This window comes from Carya illinoinensis, chromosome 7 (assembly GCF_018687715.1).
Source record: "Carya illinoinensis cultivar Pawnee chromosome 7, C.illinoinensisPawnee_v1, whole genome shotgun sequence".
Lineage (NCBI taxonomy): Eukaryota > Viridiplantae > Streptophyta > Magnoliopsida > Fagales > Juglandaceae > Carya > Carya illinoinensis.
In genome coordinates, this window is record NC_056758.1 from 14,804,189 (window position 1) to 14,827,833 (window position 23,645).

Genomic DNA, 23,645 nt, shown 5'->3' on the forward strand with positions numbered 1-23,645 from the left:
AATAGTTGTGATTAGTTTTAAATTTTTCTAAATTGATATTTGAGTTGAGGATAAAATTTACATGAGGCATGTAAATTTTGGTGACTTTTGGAGTTAGTATGCAAAATCCTTAAGTTATAGGTAAAAAGGTCATTTTCCTACATATAGAGAGTAAAATAGAAATTTTACTCTTTAAGTTAGTATTTTATATATTTTAATTTATTAGTGATTTAGTGCTAACTTTTAGAATCACTAATTACAGTTCCTCGTGATCGCGCTTAAAGTTTTATAAGAAACGCGGAGATCGAGGTAAGTTAGCTTTTAACTTACTAGCAGTCTACTATGTATATATGCTAAGTAAAGGAACTACAGTGTATGTATGTATGTTATCATATATGTCATGCCATGCCAAGTTATCACGTAATTGTCTATTATACAGAATTTATTCTGTCATCAATTTTTATCTGTTACATAATATATTCTGTCATGTATTACTGTACATTACAAGTATGTCATGTTAAATATGTTATCTATTATATGTTATGCCATGTTACGAAATGTTTCTATCTCAAGTTCGTCATGTATTTCAAGTTATGTTCAAATCACGTTATGTTACGTCAGGGCTCCAGTCCTTTCGTATTCCAATCACGTTTCATCTTGAGTACATTCAGTTTGTGTAGAATACATGGGGCCACAACAACTGTGGAGTATGTATTTAATTGCATTGTGATGTGTAGAATACATGAGGCCACAACAACTGTGGAGTATGTATTTATAAGTACAATACATGGGGCCACAACAACTGTGGAGTATGTATTTTTCATGTTAAGTCAAGTTTGCGTAGAATACATGGGGCACAACAACTGTGGAGTATGTAGTTACACGTAAAATACATGAAGCCACAACAACTGTGGAGTATGTATTTTTCATGTTAATTCAAGTTTTAGAGTAAGTTCATACTAAGTCAAGTTTCAGATCAAGTTCATGTCAAGTCAAGTTCAGTTCATGTTTCAATTTAAGTTATGTCAATTATGCTATGTTGTACGCTAAGTTATGCTTTAATTATTTATGAATTTGATTATGCATTTATGCTTTTACTGTCATCTATGCATCATTAGCATGTGTGGAAGTTTTTTGTTAACTTACTGAGATTTGTAATCAAATCTCACTTAAGAAAAATAAAAAAAAAAAAAAAATTATCCGCTGCGAATATTGCATAATGTTAGATGTATGTTAGGAACATTGCATCTTATATGTCATGAACGGGGGGCAGGTAACCTTGTGTTGCATGTCTCGACGCTTCAAATGTCCGTCCGATCCCAAACAGAATTTGGAGGCGTCACAGAATATCTTAGAACCGGTTGGGCTAATAACCCATAAATAACAGCCTCCAATAGTTGATTGCCACGTAAGCTTCACAACTTAGTTTCTTTGACTGCACTTTAGCATATCCTTGGGTCGTCCACTTCGCCACTCTCTTGCACGAAAGCAGCAATCACTACACAACTAAAAGTTGGATCACAAATGGAAAGGCTGCCATATTTGATCATTAGTTTCTTCTTCCATTTTCTCTTATATATTTATTTAACCATCTGCAATCCCTCTCTCTCAAAAAGCTGGATTTTTTTAGAACTTATTATTGAGAACCATAATCTAGAATGGCTCTGATATTGCGGATCAGTTTGAGGTTGAAAGCACTGTGAGTGGAATCATGGCTTCATGCATCATCATCGACGTAAAGAGCCTTTTGCATTTTTGAGTTGAATTAGATTTGGCCATTGTTTTGCTTCCGTGGTCTTTCAAGATTTTTCAAGTGAGATTAATCCATACGTAGGGTTCTCGAGCTATTGACAACTTCTAAACCTTAGAGGAGGTTTGGATAATGATTTGAAATGAGATGACATGAGATTAAAGTTAAAAATTAAATCAAATATTATTAGAATATTATTTTTGTTTTAGAATTTGAAAAAGTTAAATCATTTATTGTATTTTATATGGAAGTTTGAGAAAATTATAATGATTAAATGAGATCAGATAATATGAGTTGAGAGGTTCTCTCAATCCAAACAATCCCTTATAAGTCTCAAATTTTAAGAGTAGCAAAGCATGTGTAGCATCTTGGAATCGGGTGACTACTAGGTTTTAGGTTTTTCATAGATGTAAAGAGTGAGATTTTTTACAGACCCTTTATCGATGGTTTCAGTCAGATCAGGAATTGGGGTTAGGTAGTTACAACAACATTTGTACTGCTGGCATGATTATTTATTTTGAGCAATGTTAGGTATAAGTTTTAAATTGACAAATTCCATGTAGAATCTTTGTTAAAAGAGTGGGGTCCACATTGTTATGGACATTTTTATAAAAGAACTGTAAAGAACTTATCTATCAAGAGCACTCCTAATGGTTTATATATCATATCTTTTAAAATATATCATTAAAATCTACTTTTTCTATTTTACATATTGATTTTACAATATATCATACATCAGTTTATCTATTTTTTTTCTCTATATCATTTAAATGTTATATTATTAATAGTTTGTTGGAAAAAATACAATGAGAGAAAAATTATTGTGAGAGACAAAGCACATGAAAGGGAAAAAATAAATAAAATATTTTTACATTTATATATAGTTCACGCTACATGTACCTGAACATTGTAGCAAAATGGAAAATAGATTAGTTAATATATGATCTATTTGAGGTAGTTTTGAGCTACTTTTCTTTAAATTTTACATAAAAATGAGTTTGGTACATAATAATAACTTTTACAAAACTCATTGAGAGTGCTCTAAGTTGTACAAATTCATTACTTATTTATTCATATATATGGAATTCTTGGGTTGGCAGTATACTCACCAAATTTCCTTTGTGGTGCAGGAAATGCCTATTTAGTTGGGATTGAAGGGCCTGGTAGATGCATTCCTAATATAGATTCAAGGAAGATAATAATGGACACCAAGTTTTGGCATTTAGGATTGCGGCAGTTGTTATTTCCAGGTGTATCTTAGCTTATTTCAGGGCAGGCTCTTCCTAACTTGGAGAGGTTTGGATAGTGTATTGAGATGAGACGAAATGATATGAAATGAAAGTTAAAAGTTAAATAAAATATTGTTAGAATATTATTTTTCTTTTAGGATTTAAAAAAGTTGAATTATTTATTATATTTTATGTGAAAATTTGATAAAATTATAATAATTAGATAAGATGAACTGAGAGGATTTTTTATTTTTTTTTGTATCCAAACCTCCCCGACAGTTGCCTTAACTTGCCTAAGGTTCCTAATAGGCGAAGGCCACCCAAAAAAATCTAATGTAGAATCTTTCAAAAGAAAAAAAAAGCTCCAATTGGACAAAACTGATTAATTCGATACAAGAAAATAAAAAGAATCAAATAGATATTATGTAATTGGTTATTTTTCTAATTGATTTAACGTATTTCTCTCTTTTTCTCAAGACTCGACTTTTATTGTAACTTTTTATTGTTTTATGTGTTTTAAATATTTTGGGTAACACTCAAGCCCTTTATTTGGATATTAAGTAATTGATTTATAAAAATGTTAGTAATTCTCCCTAATTACCACAATGCACAAGCCTTTTTTTTTTGGGGGGGGGGGGGGGGGGGGGGGGGGAAGGAAAAGCCTATTCAGTAGCATGATTTTTTTTTTTTTTTTGGCTTTAGCATCTTTTTATGATTATGTTTCTAAATATATACGTTGATATTGAAATTTCATTTTTCAGAATTCTATTTTTATTCTTGGGCTTACTTGATGGTGACCAAATTTTCTCTTGTCCACCTCTTTTCATTTCTAGTGTTGGTATATATTCACATATTAATTATTTCACATACTCTCATTTTAAGGATACATTCACCTTTTTTTTTTTTAATCATGATTAATATAATACACAATAAAAATTGGGTGGCTCTACTACACCCACCGTTGAGAGCTCTTGCTAATTGTTTTTGTGGTTTTTTTTTTTTTTTTTTTTTTTTTTTTTTTACATGTATTTTTTTTAACACTTTAAATATTTTTAAAAAATAAAAAAATTACAATATTATTAAAAATACTTACTTAATCATTAAGTAAAAATAATAATAAATAAATCAAAAGTCCCAGCAGTAACTTCCAGCAGAGTTACCAGCAAAAAGAGTAACATTTTCCATAAATATTATAAATGGTTTTTTTGAACATTCATAAGTGGTTTATTAAACTTTATTAAAAAAGTGAAAAATATGATATATGAGGAGGGAGTGAGGTTCCCCAACAAACGCCCTAGAATAATAACAACAGTACAAAGAGGTGGATAAAAAAAATAAAATTAAGTTTTAACGACCAATCTCTTGGTCTTCACCCAAGTCTTATCAAGATGATGTCGTCTTAAAAAACGGTAATAAGACATTTGCAAAAAGTTACAAACAGCTCCGCTAGAAGTGGTGAGAGTGGCGGGTACATTGTTGTTTATTGTCTTAAGATGATTTCTGGAGAGATCTAGAGTCCTATCTTCAAGATCACTGGTTACGAAAAAGTGAAAATATAGTAGAAAGCATAGCATCAGGTGGATTGATTTGCAGCCAGTGATCATTTGTGTTCCTGCACACTTGTGATGGCGCGAGATAGGGGTGATACGGCGCGTATAGGAGAAATGTGGTTGAAGAGTAGTAGATCTGACCGAAACCAAACCATTAGAAGGAAAAGGAAAAAAGCACTATCTTGAAAGTGTATACACAGTGTGAAAATAGAAAGGAGAAGGCGAGGAAGGTGAAAGCCACAGCGCCACCCTCCTCTCCAACAATGACTATCACTGAAATAGAGTTTTTTAAATAGAAGGAAGAGAATCTCTCTCTAAAGGAAAATGGGTTGGGGCATATTCATTTCTTTATAGAAGTTAATTGCCAATAATGATTATAATTGCTTTCAAGAATTTAAAGTTTTTTTTTTTTTTTTGGGATAAGTAATAATCTAAAGTAAGTTTTCTAAAACCAAATTTGATAAAATCCTCTCTAAATCAGTAATTTTCCAATGAAAATTAAGTGGGCTATCAATTAAGAAGGTGGTACAAAGTTTTGACAAGTAATTTTGCTTTGCAAAACGATAGAAACCATTTTCAAATAAAAAAGTAATATAAAAATTAAAAATTAAATAAACTTATAATAAAGTTTTATTTTTTAAACATAAAAAATACCTCACTACAAATTTTCTCCTTAGGCCATACAATCTATTAAGCCCGCCCTGGGTTTATTTCTTTCCTAACTCAGCCCTCCAAAGTCCCTGGCAGTGTCCTAGCATTCCAGTAATTGATTAATTACCAACCATGGGGTACCAAGCTGGCGACAAAACCATAAATTTCCTTGAAGCTTTTTTCCTATAAACTCTAATTAACCCCAAAAATCTTGTCAGCCACTTAATGGGAAATTTCCTGGCAGTGACAGCTTGTTTCCTTATAAATTTCTAAGTGGTTTCTGTCATTTAAGGAAAGAAGTTTCCTAATTTGCCATAGGGGGGTCGGCACCAGAAAATGTGAGATTGCAACCCTAATTTAACAACTCAACCAATATTTTTACTCCAAATAATTTCAAAAAAATAAAATCATAATAACATAGAAATTACTGACTGGCCATTGGGCCCAAATTGAAATTTACCCCAACTTATGGGGCTCAAAGGGCTCCGGGGTGACACCTCAGTATTTCTGTTTCTCTGTCATTCAGTTCTGAATATACAAATCTATGATCTCGAATACTACATGGAGCATGTAGAGTATATGTAAAAGCATTTACTGAATAGCTGAGGTTAAACCAAAGAAGCTCACTATTCCTTTGATTTGAGTTGTCTTCCAAGCAAGACAAGTCCAACGCTAGTAAAAGCGGACAAAATTGTTGATGTGTAGCAGAGTGCAAGTAGAGCTCCCCTAAGAGACTGCATCAAAAAATCTTAAATGTTATGTAAAATTCTGGATAATAAGAGGAAAGTTCAAATAACAGTCAAAATACATTGTTTTCAATCACCTTTGCCAACAACAAAGCATTATCATTTGCATACTGAAATGAACTCTCTGGAATATTCTGAATGCCCTGACTTAGTTGCCAAGAAAGGATCCTGCATTTAACAGTTTCCAGATAATTAAAGAAATATCTATCTGTTAGGCCTACTTAAGAATAAAGTAGAACAGAGAACTCACGGTTAAAATGATATAATTAATTACCCAAAAGCAAAGCCAATTACAGCACCAATGTTTGCTTTATCTGGAGTTAGTTCCACCTGAAGGTCCCCAAACTGCACTTCGCAAGAAAATTATATATTCAATATTTCATAGGAAGCATTTACTGAGATTTCGACAACTACAGAGTTATAATCTACCTTCAGCATCTTGGTTTCCTCCTTTGGTTGCTCCTCAACTGCTGTAGTATTTGCAGACAGAAGCCTTCCCGTTGTAATCATCACTTTTGCAATCTACGGTGGTTGAACAGTACCCAACAATACAACTACTCAGAGATACATAACAGCTAGTAGTGATATCACATTCATAAGAAAGAGAGAAGGGCAAAGAGGAAAGATTGTTTCTTAAATTGTAAATCATAACTAGCAAGTTTGAGGCAATTATATGGGCATTCATACGATTCGGTCTAAAAATTTCTGCACATGGGTTTCCTGCAATGATGGTGACAAAGTGAACTTGTTTTCGGGAATGATAACAAGAAGGAAACTTATTTACATTTTTGAAGCAAAAGACGAAGAGAGAAGAAAATAAATTGGTTGAGAATATTTAGGTTGGCAAGTATACCAGGATATAATTGAAGTTTTTTGACCAAGGATCAACATGTCAAATGCAATCAACAATAAAGCCCAACTCAACTAGTACACAACTAATATTGGATTTCACACTTGTGTAACAACTCCACATTCCACCCATATCCAATGTACCACAATGACCCCCATTAAGTCCTAAACATTCTCCTCAAGCTATTTAGTGTCACGTGGCATAACAAGTATGCTTTGCTATCATTTGTCACTCCCCATGGAAGTGTTAAACACATAAGCTCTATTCCCTAAAAGAATAGTCATAGTGTCACCAATAAAACCCTATTTCACCTAGTATACCAAAAATGTGGGACTTCCATATAAATCCTTCACATCCACCCACCCACCCACCCAGTATAGGACTTATACAAGCTCTTCGGTGTAGTATAAGTTTAAAGTTTGAAGAAGAAATTTCGCATACAATTAGAATAATAATATATGGTTGTGGTGATGAAGTAAAATGTTGAGAATGTTGAACAAAAGAACAAAAGCAACATTCTAGACTTCTAGGAACAAACAAAATAAACAACGTGTATATAAATTCTCCAAGGTAAACTTATCTTCAACTATTGGTTAGAAATTATTTCTTTATGTCTGATACCTTGCGAGATAGTTTTTGTACTTAAACTCAAGATCTCTACTAACTATGATGGAGAGAAGGCTCAGCGGGGGATTATGCTTTGAACTCCCATAATTCTCACAGTCCGATTTGTACTATAAACATCTACTTTCAATGAATAATTATTGTTCCATTACAAGGTAGCCCAAAAGTTGAGCAGATGGGAAAGTGAATTTAATCATTTGATAAAGGATTTTAACACTAATTTCACATGGGAGCCTAGTCTCCCCCTCAATAAATAGTCACAATAAGTGGGATGCTTAACTTAAATGGTATCTATAAGTGGGATCCGTTGAAGTTGCACATAAAGGGTCGCTAGAAGTGAAGGGACTTGCTGCCAACCCAGAACCTCCAATGGTGACCATGACCTTACCATTGGATAGAACCAATGGAGTTGCTGAGGAGTATGGGATTTGAATATGGGTTTGTCGTTGGTGCCTTGTGTGGAAGAATGTCTAGAGTCGGGAGTGCAGTTGGGTATTGTGTTTGGGGATAATGTTGTTCCCCTAGTTTCTCTTCCTCTGATAAACGAAATAACGGATTCACCATCAAATTGGGTTTTGCATAAAGTGAACGAGATTCAGCATATTATGGGGCTTTCACATGGAGGATGTGAAGACCAATTTAAAGCACTACTTACTATGATTGAGCCAAGCCACACGCTCGAAACCAAATCAAGTTTTAAGAAAAGCAAGGAGTTAAAGCATCTTTCTTGGGCAATCAACTATTAGGGCTGTACACCAAACCAATAAACCGGTCTAAATCGACGAAGACCGACCGTCGGAGGCCGGAACCGGCAAAGAACCAGTTGATGTTCGAGTTAAAAATATAGGAACCGACTTCGGCAAGTTCGGTTCGCGGTTTGACCCCAGGGAAAACCGCTAAACCGGCCGACGTCAGCGGTAAATTTTTTTTTTTTGTTTTCTACCTGTAAAGAAACGACGATGTTTCACTCATTAAAGTGAAACGACGTTGTTTAATACCCTTGGATGGGAAAAAAATTTAGGCCAAACGGCGCCGTTCCAAAATAGCATTAAACCAACTCGCCCCCTTCCTTCTTCATCGTCTTCTTCATCGAGCTCTAGGGTTTCATCTACCAGAGCTTCGTCGCACTCCCATGGCAGAGTCGCAGATGCTGCTCCTCCGTCCCAGATGACGCCGACGGCGGACCGAAGACCGCGTCGACGCTAGTCGAGACCGATGGAATCTGTTCTCTCTCCCCCAGTTGATCGGTTTCGGCCGGTTGTAAGCAACGTTTTCCCACGTCGATAGGGTTTCGGTTTGACGCCGAAACCGACGCCGACGCATTGGTTTACACCCCTATCAACTATGATGCCAGGGTGGTAGCTCAAGTTGAGGGAAGACTAAAGGGAGGGCATTGTGAAGATGTTCTCATAGAGGGAGTTTCAGATAGAGTATTAGTTTTACAGTAAACAAGGGGTTGGGGAGGTGTGTTCCATTCCAATTCGGGCTTGGTGTATTTTGGATAGTTTTTGATGAGCTTTTTCGGTCATTAGGGGCTCTCTAGTATGGGCTAGATGTTTTATTCTATACGTTCAGTGTACTTGGTTACTCCTATTGATATATATGTATATAATATTTTTACTTATAAAAAAAATTGTGGATTCAAAGTTCAGACTTAGGACTGCTATTATAAGTCTATACTAAATTAGTAATTGTCATAGTTATTTAAAATAATGGGAAATGTATCCAGCATTACCACTATAATAGTAAGAACAAAAAATCTTTCAAGTAAGGTAGAATACCTTCTGTAGTTCACCCTGACTATACTGCCCCATGGACTGGAACCTCATCCCAGCACGTACCAACCGCTTGCCAAGTGCTAAAACAGCAAAAAAAATCCAAATAAGCTTTCAAACAATCTGTTAAGAATGTATCAAAAAATGAAGTTTACATATTATCTTGCCTGATTTGGCACTATCCGTTAAAGACATCTCCAACTCAGGGAGCTTTCTTGCTAAACTATAGGAGGTTGATGTGTCAGCTAATTCCCAAGCTCGACAAAGATTTAACAATATCTCTCCCAACTCTTGGCCACACTGAAAGAAAATGAAAATCTAATCTTTTTCTAGGGTTTTAACTACAAAGAACTGCATTGATTCCCAGAAAAGTCACAAACCTTGGATAAATAAACAATATATTTTTTCATAATTAATTTGAATGACTAGTGTAGGCAGAGCGAAATTGTTTTTATTTATTTATTTATACATACTCAAAGATTTTATTATAATCATAAAAGGCCTAGCCCAAGTACACAGAACATATACAAGAGGTATACCGAATTATAACCAGTACCAAAATGGTTAATAATATGCCAACAATATTAATGTTGGCTGTTTCTTCTCACATTGTTAATTAGGAAAATCTGGGGAAAATCATGATACTTCAAGAAGTTTCTTCTGTTCTCTGTTCATTCCTATTATAATGCACTAATCGGTCATGGTGTAGGTGATTACCCCTGGAAAAGTATTTGGAAATTTAAAGTGCCAAATAAGGTTGCTTCTTCTGTTGACTTGTGTCTCGTGAAAAAATTTTGACCACTGAAAATTTAAGAAAACCTGGTCTTTGTATTGTTGATTAGTGTTATATGTGTAAGAAATATGGCAAATCAGTTAATCACTTGTTTCTACACTGTGATGTGGCTAAAAGTCTGTGGACTGTTATTTTTGGAAGGTTGGGTATTTCTTGGCTGATGCCTATGCATGTGATGAATTTACTAGCTTGCTGGAAGTATGCTGGGCAGTGTCTCCCTATTACTGTTATTTGGAGAATGATTCCTTTGTGTTTGATGTGGTGCCTATGGCTAGAAAGGAATGGGAGATGTTTTGAAGACAAAGAATGTTCGTTGGAAGAAATTAGGGATTTTTTTCTCAAAACTCTTTATCTTTGGGCGAAGGCTTTTGTATCGAGTAGTGATGAATTGTTGGGAGTTTTTCTAGTTTTTCTTTCTTCTTTGATTCTGTATGTAGGTATTTTCTCTTGTACACTTCCTGTGTACTTGGGCTATACCTATTTATGGTAATAAAACTCTTATTAACTATCAAAAAAAAAAAAAAAAGTTTTCTGAACTCAAGTATCGCAATGGGCAGCACACCAGAAAAAGATGAATGAGCAGTAAAGATATTGACATTTTATTGGAATATGTAAGCAAGAAATCCAAATGCATGTGATATCAATGTAAGCGTTATATACTTGAAATCCAGCTTCTTGACACTTGTTAATCCATGGTTTATGAACGTGATGTAACTGGATGGTTAAGACTGATAAAGATTATGCGCACTAGCCCACCAATAGCAGAAAGTGACAAACCACAAAACAACTATTGGAACCACCAATGCTTGAACATCACTAACCAACCAAGTTGAGAATGCAAATGTTGTGTTTGACTGCGTGTATCCTTTGTAAATAGACAAGTTGGCAATTTAGCATCTTGAATGCGTCTTAAATATCACGGTTCTATCTAAAACATCGGTATTTATAATGATCAGGAAAAATATGCCTTCTGAAATGCAGTCAAAGGAAACCATCAAAATCAAGATAAGTGATCCAGACATATAAGATACTGAGGACCATATATCATATAAGCAGAAGAAAACAACACGCAAGAAAGATATAGAGAGGGCGGGGGCAGATAAGCATTCATGTTGACTGCACATCAGCATGATTAAGATATTTAAAAATGTTCAATACATGGGATTCAATAGAGGTTGCAGTGTACAAGATTGACAAGAAATTAAAATTCGGATCCTCTCATATTCACGTGTACAAACGTGACTCATGCTAGCAAAATCTCAGCTATATATAACTACACCCATGAAGGATATTGCAGTGCCATTGTCCCACCTATCTACGACAAAATATGAGACCCAGTTGTAGTCAAAATCTCACCGTTCAGGAGTCATTTTGCACCATGAACGTCATACCACCCAAATCCTAGGACACTATAGTGAGTCACATGAAGTGGCTATTATAACAGTTTAAGAAGCAATAAAAATAACTAACCTCATCGATTACAGGCCCACTCGAAAGATCGAAAGCAGCATCATTCAGCTTGGCCGTTCCCAAAGAGACAAGAATTAAACAAAAAAAAAATATTCAATTCCAAGAGAAAAAGATCCAAAAACACAAATTTGAATAAAGAAAAGTTAAAAAAAGCAATGCCTACATCTATACGAAGATCCCGCGGAAGCTGAACAAAATAGTCTTGAGGCAGATCAAAACTATCCTGCATAAACCCAAAAAACAATAATTAAGAACCAAATCAATAATAAATAAAAATATGGCGCCAAATTGAAACTGAAAGTGGGTTATGAAAGTGGTGGCTTACAGCGAGTTGTTTAAGGAGATATTGAGGATTGTTGGGTTCTAGGGACTTGGGGGAGTCTGAAGACTCCGTGAGAGCAAGTGGGACTGTGGGGGATTTGTAGAGCAGGGGTTTCTTGGTGTTGGATGGTTTGAGAGAGGTCAGGCAAGGGATATGCAGAGGATATTGGGGGAAGAGAGGGGTAGAAAAGGAAGGGGGACTGGATAAAGGTTGGGTGAGGAGACGAAGAGAAGCCATTTTGGAGGGTTCTGACCCAGCGTCAGACACTTATATTTGGTGGTTTTGGGATGGGTAAGGTAAGAGTAGTTGTATCGCATTCGCGACAGATAAGCCAGAAAATACAAACCAGAAGCAGCCACCCTTTGCAGCTCCAAATGGCAAATATCCATCCTTCTCCTATCATTGTTTCCCTCCTCTACGCCACATTTTCATCTATTTTTCTATAATATAATCTTATATAAAAGGAGATCGTCACCTTGGAAATAAGTTCTACAAGCAGAATTAATTAATATCGCTTGCTTTGAGATCGTGTCTAATTTTAAAGAGAGTGGAATCAGTTTATAGAGAAGTGTAGGGGTGTGCATCTGGACCGGATTTTTTTCCGATCCGGTCCGGAAATCCGGAATCGAATCTGGGCGATTAAGAAAAGCCCGGATCCGGTTTTATAACTCGGTTATCCGTAACCGGGGTATAATTTTTATTTTTTTAAACCTTCTGAAAACGACACCGTTGCTTCCTTAAGTTAATTTCCTCTTCACACTCTCGAATCCTCTTCACTTTCAGACTCTCTCAACTCTTGAATCTTCTTCATTCCAGAGTCCAGACTCTATCTCTCGTCGCTCATCTCTCAAATCTCAACTCGAATCCTCTTCTCTCAACCCTCGTCTCTCGTCTCAACCATCGTCTCTCGTCTCTCAACTCTCAAGTTTGTTGAATCCAAAACCCTAGTCGAAACCTACGGTATGTTAATCTCTCTCTCTCTCCCCCCCCCCCCCCCCCCCGGCGAAAATCCTAGCATCTCTTGCTTTTTAGATGTAGATATGGATAGATTAGATCTGGGGTTAGCTTATCAAAAAAAAAAAAAAAAGATTAGATCTGGGTTTATGGTTTTGTTTGAGTTCATATGCATTTGATTTGTGAATCTTGGTTGTCGTTCTAGATTTGAACATTTTATGGGATTTTTAAAATTTCATATCATAGATTTGGCATAGTTTTGAATCTGGTTCTGTGGTTTGGTAGGTGCATATTTCACTCTTTTGAGTATTTTTATCTTTTGGCGGTTGAATCTTGCATTCGTAGGCTGCTAATTAGTGAGATTTTGCATATTATGTTTTGTGGGGTTTTGTTTGATTTCGTATTTTATGGGACTTTTTTGAAGATTTGTTATCCACTTTGATTTCGTATTTTCAAGTCCATAATACATTATTACACCGCTTTGTGCTAGAACAGGTTTGGGTTTTTAACTAGTTGATAGAAATCTCGGTGGCCATGTTTCCCTTTTAGATTGTTTTTCACAAATCTGGATTTTTTTTTGCTAGATATGGATTTTTTGTTTGTTTGTTTTGTACGTGTATGCAAGTTTCACCTATTTCTCTCAACTTTTTAATAACATGTGGGTCAGATTTTACCCAATGTACTCATTCAAATTCTACAAGTGGCAAACCTATACTACCATGTGGATCTGTTCTTTATGGATCTCTTTCAACTAGTCGATAGAAATATCGGTGGCCATGTTTCCCTTTTAGATTGTTTTTCACATATTTGGGGTTTTTTGGCTAGAATGTAACTACAATTTGTTTTGATATAAAAAATATTTTTATGAGTGCTTTGAAGGAGCTTGATCTCTATGCTAGTGAAATGCATGGGTTAAGTTTGAAAACTGTGGAATGCATTGTCTTTTGTAGTTTTGATTTGAGTTTTATTTGGCATGGTTTCTTGAACTGAATTGTTAAAAGCTTAAACCTAAGAATTTGGTTCTACATTATTGCATTAAGCTTTCAAATAACCCTTACATCTTGCATGATCTTGTATATATGTCTCTATAATTGTATCTCTGTTTATCAAACTATTGGTGAGGTTTAGAGATAGGTTTTTGTAATAAGGTTCCCTTTATTACTGTAATAATTTATTGGAATTGGTATTTTTGTAATAATGACCTTTAAGATTCTGTCAATGGAAGTTGCTATATAATAGAGTATGAAGTTGATGGTGGTAATAGAAGGCCACAAGCTAGAGATCTCAACTTGGTAAAGAATAAGAGGTTGAAAGAATTCAAAGAAATAAGCTCAGGTAAAAATAAGTTTGTTTGGAATGTTCTTGATATCTAGAGATTGAAACCCATTTGTGGAATAATTGCATGCTGGATAACATCTTAAATTATTTGAGTGATTTCTAATCATTCTTAAATAACATATATATCTTTTTTTTAATCATACTGTTTCTTTTGAGAGAGGACCCAAGAGTGCTGAAGTACTTTAGTTGCGGAGAGAGATAAAGCAACTCTTGAAAGAAGCTGTTCTAAGTGCATTATTTCTTTTGATATTAAATCAAAACAACATTTCATGATTCTTTTTTTAACCATTAATGGTACGTAATTGCATGCTTTTCTTACACTTTGCTACCCAATGAGGATCCTTAACCAGCAGTAGATTTCTGTTTACAAGTTAATCTATTTTTTTTTTTTAATACAACTTAATATGCTTTATTTTTAAAATTTATGCTTATTCAGTTTCTATTCATTGTTGTTGGAAGAGTTTAGATTTATTTTTAAAGGAATACATTAGCATTAAATAATAATTTACCTAGTCAACCCTTTATAATTGATGCTATTGTAATTGATTGTAATTTTCATTTTTCTGTTGTAGTTGATGCTGTTGGCAGCTTATGGAGACTCAATCCAGCAGAAAATTTCCCAAAATGCTCCACCAGATCTAGGTGAAAGAAATCAATTTTTTCCTCCAATCCAAGATTCAAGATGTGAAGTGTATTAACAATGTATTAGTTTAATTAGTTTAATTAGTTGTAATGTATTACTATTTATTTTGTTCTTTGTAAATTTATGTTTTGTAAATTGATGTAACAACAATATTATTTAGTTTGCATTTTTATTTATTTTGTTCTTCAATTTATTTTTTTATAAAATTCTTTTAAAGAGTGTTTTAATTATTTTTTAAAAAATCTGGGCAATTTAAATATGAGATAAGATTTAAAAAAAAAAGTGCTATAATTTCTTTTTAAAGTTATAAAATTTTTTCTGAAAGTTTTTTTTTCACAAACTCGGATATCCAAAAAACGAAAAAATTCGGATATCCAGTTACAATTCGGATATCCGAACTGAGTCCGGATTCAATCCAGACGGATAACCGTTTGGTTTTTAAAATCTGGATTCGGATCAGGATATAGTCGGATATCCAGATCCGGATCCGCATGCACACCCCTAGAGTAGTGCAGGGTCCCATGACCCGGTTGTATATTGATCGACCACCAAAAAATACGACATCGCTACCAAATATATTAGTCCAAAGTTCTACATATTTTGCAAATAACTGTAAGACTCCCTTAGAAATTGAATTTCTTTACATATTAGGAACGTCGTGAATCCTAGAAATATTTTACGGATTGAGTAACTGCTTAGATTTTAGTCTGTCAGTATAATCTGTTTCTTATTTATTATGGTAATAGAAGTGTATTTTTAATTGTTTGAGACATTTAGGAGTATGAGATTGAGAAACGAATTGCACCATTAGTCTAAGATATATATTTAAGATTTTACATTACAATAATATATTTTTCATTTTTCAAATGAAAAGTGCTCGAAAATGTCTTTACATTTATTTTCGGTACTTAGAAGTTGAATTTTACGAAACGAGTTGCATCACTAGGTTCATATGACTATTTAGGATTGTATGTTGCAATGCTTATTTTTGTCTTTTTGGAGTGAATAGTAGATAGCATCATGTGGCACCTAGTTCAGTCGATTGTCAAATCACTATGTGGATTGTTCAAATCAATCTTAAGGAGTTTTTAGTGAGCACTTGGTAAGATCTTATCCACTTGGTGAATAGTGTAGGACACTTAGCACTAAGAGAGACCATGAGATGAAAATGTGCAAGAATGAAAGGAAAATCAAGTATTATGATAATGCCCCCTATGCCAAATACTATTCAATTCAATTAAACACATTGCGTTGGGATTAGAGGTCTTTTGGACCGGGATTTTTCTCATGGCCACATGTTGGGAATGCCTTTCAGTCAGGAAGCAGCATTGGGTGCACTACCAGTATTTCTTATTCGACATTGTGATCTACCCCATCCATTAGTACCATCATTCATTCAGTTGTTGTTCATCGATTGAGACTGCCCCATCAGTTTTTTTTCTTTTGTTGAGTTATGGAGGATGAGATTAAATTGAGGAGTTGGAGGATGTGATTGTGAATTATGTGTTGTTAAGGATTGAATTGTCCATGTATTTTGATGTTTGTAATTTTTAAATTGTAAATTTGAAATTCTTTAGGGTTTTGAATTGGAATCCTAAATTAGTTTAGAGTTTCAATCTGAAACTCTGAATTATGTTAGGGGTTTTAATCTCTAAATTAATTTAGGGTTTTATATTGAAGCCCCTAAATTAATTTAGGGTTTTGGATTAGAACCTTAAATTAGTTTAGAGTTTCAATCTAAAACCCTTAATTATGTTAGAGGTTTCAAGATTGAAACCCCAAAATTAAATTTAGGGTTTCGATATGAAACCCCAATCTATTTTAGGGTTTCAATATGAATCCCAATCTGTTTTGGTTGATTGTTGCATGGTTTTTATTGTTGCTGTGATGTTTGCTTCATTTCAGATTTTTGTCAATTTTAGTGAATAGCTAGTCTATCAAATTTTAGTGCGAGCTTTTCTACACATGCCCCAACACCTAACCCTACCATAGATTTCATTTTATTATTTTAATTAGACCCACCATTGATATTTGGCATTGGGTTTTACAATTTGTCTCTTAATTGTTTTTTGTATTTATATAAGTTTTAGTATCTAATTATTTTACTTGTATTTTTTTAGCTTTTATAATCTTAGTGTCATATGCCAAATCCTAATCCTAAGGACCCAATGATCTATTCTCATCTTGATCCCAATGACCCACTCTCATATAGATTAGTACTTTTAATGTTTGTAATTTTAACATTTCTAATATATGTTTTTATTTTTAGTTTTTGTTTCTTGTTTATAATTCTAATTTGTTTTCTTTTAAAATTATTAATGTTTCAAGTTTTATGATCTCATAGTCTCACAACAGTTAGCACAACTCACTGACTTTTCTACCATCATGGCCATCCCAAATTCCAATGAAATGTTGTTCTTCTGTTAATTCACTTAATTAGTTAATTGTAATATTGCTATAATACTACAATTTGTAATATTTTTAGATGAATTTGTAATTTTGAAATAGTTTTCTCTTAATTTGTATTATTATAATAGCTTAGTTATAATTATTAGTTAATGGTTTCAACTTAGTAGTATATAATTTCTATTGTTATAATTTTTTTTTTGTTATTTTTAATTTTGTATTTTGTTTTAGTTAATTTTTGGGCCTACAAATAGGTTCTGGGCCATTTTTTGTCCAAAATGGCCCAAAAACATGCTCTAGCCAATGACCCATTTATGTAGACAGGGGGTTGACAGATGGGGTGTCTGCCTGCATCGCGATACCTGGGTAGGGTACCCTGCCCCCTGTTTGTGGGGCGAGTTCCAAAGGAAACCACCACCCCCCACCCATGTGGGGGCAAGGAGGGGGCTACCCTGCCCCTTTTGGTGTGGGTAGCACCCCTATCACAGCCAACATCCACCACTCTGGCACTCTGAGATTCAACATGTTCATTGTGGCTGGGCTTGGCGTTGCTCCCTACCTTGTTGGTGTCCATTCTTAGAGTCTCATTCTCCTTTCGGAGCATCTATACTTCTGCCATTAGCTTTTCCAAATGCTGCTTCATTGTTGCAAACCTTGCTTTCATGTTTGTTAATGTTACTTTTTCTTGTCCTTGAGTTGTCTAAGAACGGATTGTTGTCGGCATACGAAGAACACATTACATCTATAGGGATCCTATAGATGGCTCCACTATTTACGTTGTGTTTCATATGCCTGAGCAAGTCTCCAGCAACTCGAGACGAGATCTTACTATCTAGACACACAAAGGAGAAAGGGTGGCTTGATGATAGTCCAGAGAACTTCTGATGCCAAAGTCAGTCAATCATTTTAGAGAATTGTTGGAGAATAAAAGAGTTCAGAGAGTGTTCTTTGTACTTGGAGGTTGGTTTTTATATGAGGTTTCTGGGTTACATTTCGTACCCTATATTAGGGGGTTCATGTCACCATCCATAGTAGTTCCAACCGGGGCCTATAATGCAGTGTGGGACTTGGGTGGTGCCTTTCATGCAGCATGACCCCTTGGGTGGCGCCATTAATGTGGCGTAACTCTTTGGGTGGCACCTCGACGGTGGATGCTCGCTGCTGTAGCTTTTTATGCTCGTTGTCAGGGAATGGATGGTTGTCCATGCTCCTCGTTCACTTGCTGGCATGGATTCTTTAATAATAGGTGTCGCAGGGGGATATCAGGGTCGGCATGTCCTATCTATTCCCCTTAGTCTAGTTTTTTGTGTGACTTGCCTTCCCATAGCTGGCATACTTCATGGGCCAAGCTCCTTCGACGGCCTTAGAGTTGTAAGAGGATGGGGCTTGGACCAGAGCGGGCCTTGATGTCTTGCTTAGGCTTAACCCATGAGCAGGAGGGAAATTCCCATTCCAATACTTCTAATGTAAATATTTGAATTGAGATATGGTTACTTGAATATTATTATTTGGTAGGTGTACCGATTGGTGGTGGAAGATCGACAATTAGCCTCAACACGGCAGGTTACTATTGTGATTGGGAATGGTGGTCAAATTAGTTTCCTCCATTATTTTACACTAACAATTATTTACCAATAAAAAAAGTAATTCTGTATGCATTCATAGGTTGTGTAAGTGTTATGCACTCTTTTTATAAAAGATGATATACCATTAACAAATTAATTCTTTTTCATATAAATCTCATATTTACTCTAATTTGTACACTCTATAACTATATATATATTATTTTTCTATAAAAAAGAATACATTAACAAATTCTATTTATGGTACACGGTTATTACTTTTTTATGACTTCTAGTTTTTTCCTATATAGCCACATGTTTCTCAATGCATTATGGCTTTCCTTTTTATTCTGATATTTCTTAATTAACTATGGCCATTCCAATCCATTTTGATTGTATCCTTATTGGTAATTGTTGTTCAATTGTGCCTCCTCTCTTTGTCTTGCAAATAACTTAACATCTCTCGTGGTTCCAGCTGCTACCTTAACAAACAAAGAAATTCTTAAAAAAATGAAACGATGTGGTAATCGAGTTCCTCTTCCCCTCCAATCTTGTCACTCAAAGTGCAAGCGCATCCTTGCTCATAGAAAAAGTTGAATCATTATTTGTGTATTAAGTTAAATGAGAGAATGTTATTTGAGAGAATTTACTTTGTGACTTAGTTTGATTTATTTGTTGGTTTTCTATAAATGCTAATTGTGTTTACAATTATTCTATTGAAGCAACAATGAGCATGATTAAGCATTTGAAGCACTCCTTTTTTCTTGTAAGCCTCTCCAGCGATAAAACTCTCCCCATCTCTCAGGAAGTTTTCACCGGTCATTGGCCAGAGGGGGTTGGAGCTTCAGCTCCACCCTCCCTCCCTCGTCTCTCCATTTTTTGTATTCCTTTATTGTTGGTTAGGGGTGTTCATCCAGACAGGATTTTTTTTCTGATCCGGTTTGGAAATCCAAAATTCCGGTGAATCCGGGCTGTTGAGGAAAACCCGAATTGGGTTACGGATTCGGTTTTATAACCTGGTTATTCGTACTTAGGTTATAAACCCTTTTTTTTCCTCTAAAAAACGACACCGTTGTTGGATTGATTTCCTTTGTCATCGTCTCTCTAATCCTCTTCACTTCTTCAGTCTCAATCTCTCTCAACTTTGTCTCTTATCTCTCGTCGCTCGTCTCTCAACTCTCAAGTCTCTCGAATCCTCTTCAGTCAATTAATCTTCTCTCATCTCTCTTCTCTCAACTCTCAAGTTTCTGAATCCAAAACCCTAACTCTGCAACTGCGATTGTGAAACATGTTATATGTTAATATATATATATATATATCTCTCTCTCTCTCTCTCTCTCTCTCGGTTTAGTTGGATTCCTTTTTTCTTAATTTGTGTTTGATTTTCGCTTGAGTCTCTTTGGATTTGTGTGTGATTTTTACTTGGATCTGTTTGGGTTTGTGTTTGATGTTCTGGGTTTAGTATTTTGTGGTTTATATTATACTTTTTTTTGCTTTTGGTCTCACACCCATCATTTGATAAGTTAAAATACCTGTTGGTGTAATGAACCTGTTTGTAATGGGTGATGTGATGTAGTGTTGTAATGTGTTCAAATTTAAAGTAAAAAGGAAAAGATCTCATGGATCAATGTAAGATAATATTCTCTTAACAAAGCCTGAGGTGATTCCCAGGGTTAGCTTAAGTGGTAAAAGCTAATCTTGGTGGTATGCTCCTTCTAAATTTAAGATTTTAATCTTCTTTTAGTGTAATTTATATGAGCTATTTTACTAATGAAACTTTGCTTTGAATTGACCAATGTGCATTTAAGATAGGGAAATAATACTTCCACCGAAGAAACCCATTGACTCTGTGTTTTTTTTTAAAGAGATTTAAAAAAATATTTGGAAATGGTTAAGGTTATCAAGATTCAAAAATGGTTAAGTTGTATTAGAAATCGAAGTCTAAGATCTATCACATTGTAAGGCGTCATTGCAAAACATTCACACTATTTTGTTAAGAGAATTTTAGTAGCTTTTGCGTCGGGAGTGAAAATTAAAATAAAGATGCCAAGTTGATTAGAGTTCTCTACCCTTTATCCATGTATTCTGTTACTTTATTAATAAAAATATATGCTTGCTTAGAAGGTGGGGCAAGCTTTGTGTCGAGATGCTCTTTTAAGGGACACGAAGTCAATACTAGACTCTTTCACCAACTGGTCTATTAGGCATGTTAGGAGAGCTTGTAATTCCTTAGCTCATGCTTTGTGTCGAGATGCTCTGAGCATCAGTGTTAGTATCATCTCTTTTGATACTATCCTTTTTTGTATCCAGACCTTGATATAATATATGTCTACATATGGTTTTCCTATAAAAAAAAAAAAAAAGAAGGTGGGGCAAGCAATTTCAATGATGTTGGGTTTGTGGTTAAAGGCTTTCTCACCTATAGTTTAGTAAACGATAAATTATTTCAATATTATTGAAGAGAAAATACTCTTATTACTTATTAGTTAGTTTGGGATTCTTTTGTTATTTCTAGACTGTTTATTGCAAGAGGTATTCTTCTGCCACAACTAATCATGATTAATTCAACTCTGTTTCTAAAACATGAATAATTTCTCATACTCAATTTCTTTCTTGCTTTAAGTCGAACCTCATCCACATAACATTAGTTTCCAATCAACCCATGATTCTCACGATATGTACGTATGATAGGGTCTATTTTTGTCCCAAACCTCAAATTTCAAATCCTAATCCGTAACTCATTTCTCTTCATTACCTTTTGTCCTAGTTTTTCAGTTCTTTTGACCAACTAAAATCATTTGATTAATCCCTATATATATATAAAAAAAAAATCATTTCATTAGTCAATCACTCTGTGCGTTCTTGAAACTTTAAGAGGTTTTAATCTTTTTTGTGTGACTTTTCATCGTTACCTAAAGCTTGATGCTGTTCCCATACACCCTGTATCATTACCAAAAGCTTAAAGGTGGTAAAACTGCATATTTGAATCTCGGGGGACCAATTATCTAGAGTATGATGTTTATTTTGTGGCTAGCTCCCTTGCTCTCAGTATTCATATATATTTGCTGAACCAAAGTTTGCATAATATTTATTAAAGCTCTAAATTGACAAATATTTATTATATATATATATTCTTATATTTAAACAAATGGAATGTAGTTTTAGTGATAGTGTTAGTGGTTCTAGTTCAACTCATATTTCATTAGATATGGAGGAAGATACTAGTCCTTTAGTGCCTTCCTCCATGAATACCCCAAACCCCAGCCCAGTACCATTTCTTCCTCCAAAGCCAAAAGTAGCCAATAAGACTACTAATCAATCTCATGTTTGGAATCATTTTACAAAGATTGAACCTGTTCATCCTATTGCATCTAAATCTCAATGCAATTATTGTTTTAAGATTTATGGATGCCATTATAAAAATGGTACCTTATCAATGTCGCACCACCTAGGATATTCTTGTCCGGAATCTCCCATTAGACAGGATAAAAATCTTGAAAAAAATAAATCACCATCACATATTGGAGTTAAAATGGATGGTAAATGATCTAGCCCTTAAATGTTAGAACAATTTGATCGTGAAAAATTAAATGCGATAATTTCTAATTTGTTTATCCAATGTGAATTGCCATTCAAGATTATAGAGCATTTGACATTTGTTAAACTCTTGTATTATTTATAGCCTAGACACAACTTGTCATTCTAAACCATCTTCCAAAAAGAGTGTATTGGTTTATACAACAAGGAGAAGCAAAAGTTGAAGGCTTTGTCGTGCAATCAAAGAGTTTGTTTGACAACCTATATATGAACATCGATATAACACAAGAATTATATTTGTTAATTTGGATTTTTTATTACTAGTTTATCCATTTAACTTAACCTCTACATTTTTTTCTTCTTGAGATACCCTCTTCCTTCAACTTCAGCAACTTAATTTTTTGTTATTGATGGTGACTTAATTTTTTGTTCTTGATGGTGTGAACTTTGGAGCTTCTGACTTTGCATACACTGCATATTCTGGTATGAGACTTTACTTTGTATCAATTCTAAAATTTCTTCATGCGGGATTTTAATTTATATAAGTTGAGTTGACTGATCAGGTATACTTTCTGTGTTTAAAGCTAAACTTTTATTGGTGGGAAACGGTTAGATAAATGTGCTAGAACTTCATAAATTAGTTTAAGGGAAAAATATTGCAGATCAGTTCAAGTTGCAATCTTGCAGAATCCTAAGGTTGGTATTATTTTATTGACTCAAATCATAGTCACCATATTGGTGAGGTTAAAGATAGGTTTCTGTAATAAGGTTCTCTTTATTTCTGTAATAATTTATTGGAATTGAATCAATTGATGTTTTTGTAATAATGACCCTCAAGATTATGCTATCAGCAGTTGCTATGTAACAAAGTATGAAGTTGATGGTGGCAATAGAAAGCCACGACTTCGAGATCTCTACTTGGAAAAGAATAAAAGGTTGAAAGAATTCAAAGAAATAAGCTCACTTAAGAAATAAGTTTGTTTAGAATGTTCTTGATATCTAGAGCTTGAAACCCATTTGTGAAATAATTGCATGCTGGATAGCATATTAAATTATTTGAGTGATTTCTAATCATTCTTAAATAACATCCTTTTTTTTTTTTTTTTTATCATATTGTTTCTTTTCAGAGAAGACCCAAGAGTGCTGAAATACTTTAGTTGCGGGGAGAGATAAAACAACTCTTGAAAGAAGCTGTTCTGAGTGCCTAAGCCTTATTTATTTATTTTTTTAACCATTAATGGTACGTAATTGCATGCTTTTCTTATACTTTGCTGCCCAATGAGGATCCTCAACCAGTAGTAGATTTTCGTTTATAAGTTAATTTGCATTTTTATTTTCTACAACTTAATATGCTTTATTTTTAAAATTTATGCTTGTTCAGTTTCTATTCATTGTTGTTGGAAGAGTTTAGATTTATTTTTAAAGGAATACTTTAGCCTTAAATAACAATTTACCTTAATGGAATA

At 34.3% G+C, this 23,645-nt stretch overlaps 1 protein-coding gene across 1 annotated transcript; it reads right to left on the reverse strand.

Moving 5' to 3' along the window:
* Positions 1-5,512: 5,512 nt before the first annotated feature.
* LOC122316913 lies at positions 5,513-12,133 on the reverse strand. The gene is made up of 9 exons (XM_043133758.1): positions 11,743-12,133; positions 11,581-11,640; positions 11,418-11,465; positions 9,322-9,454; positions 9,161-9,237; positions 6,335-6,427; positions 6,180-6,250; positions 5,983-6,073; positions 5,513-5,893 (listed from the first exon to the last, which is right to left on the reverse strand). Exons 1-9 carry the CDS (start codon positions 11,974-11,976, stop codon positions 5,786-5,788), a joined length of 915 nt encoding a protein of 304 aa, XP_042989692.1. The 5' UTR covers positions 11,977-12,133; the 3' UTR covers positions 5,513-5,785.
* Between the last annotated feature and the right edge of the window lie 11,512 nt (positions 12,134-23,645).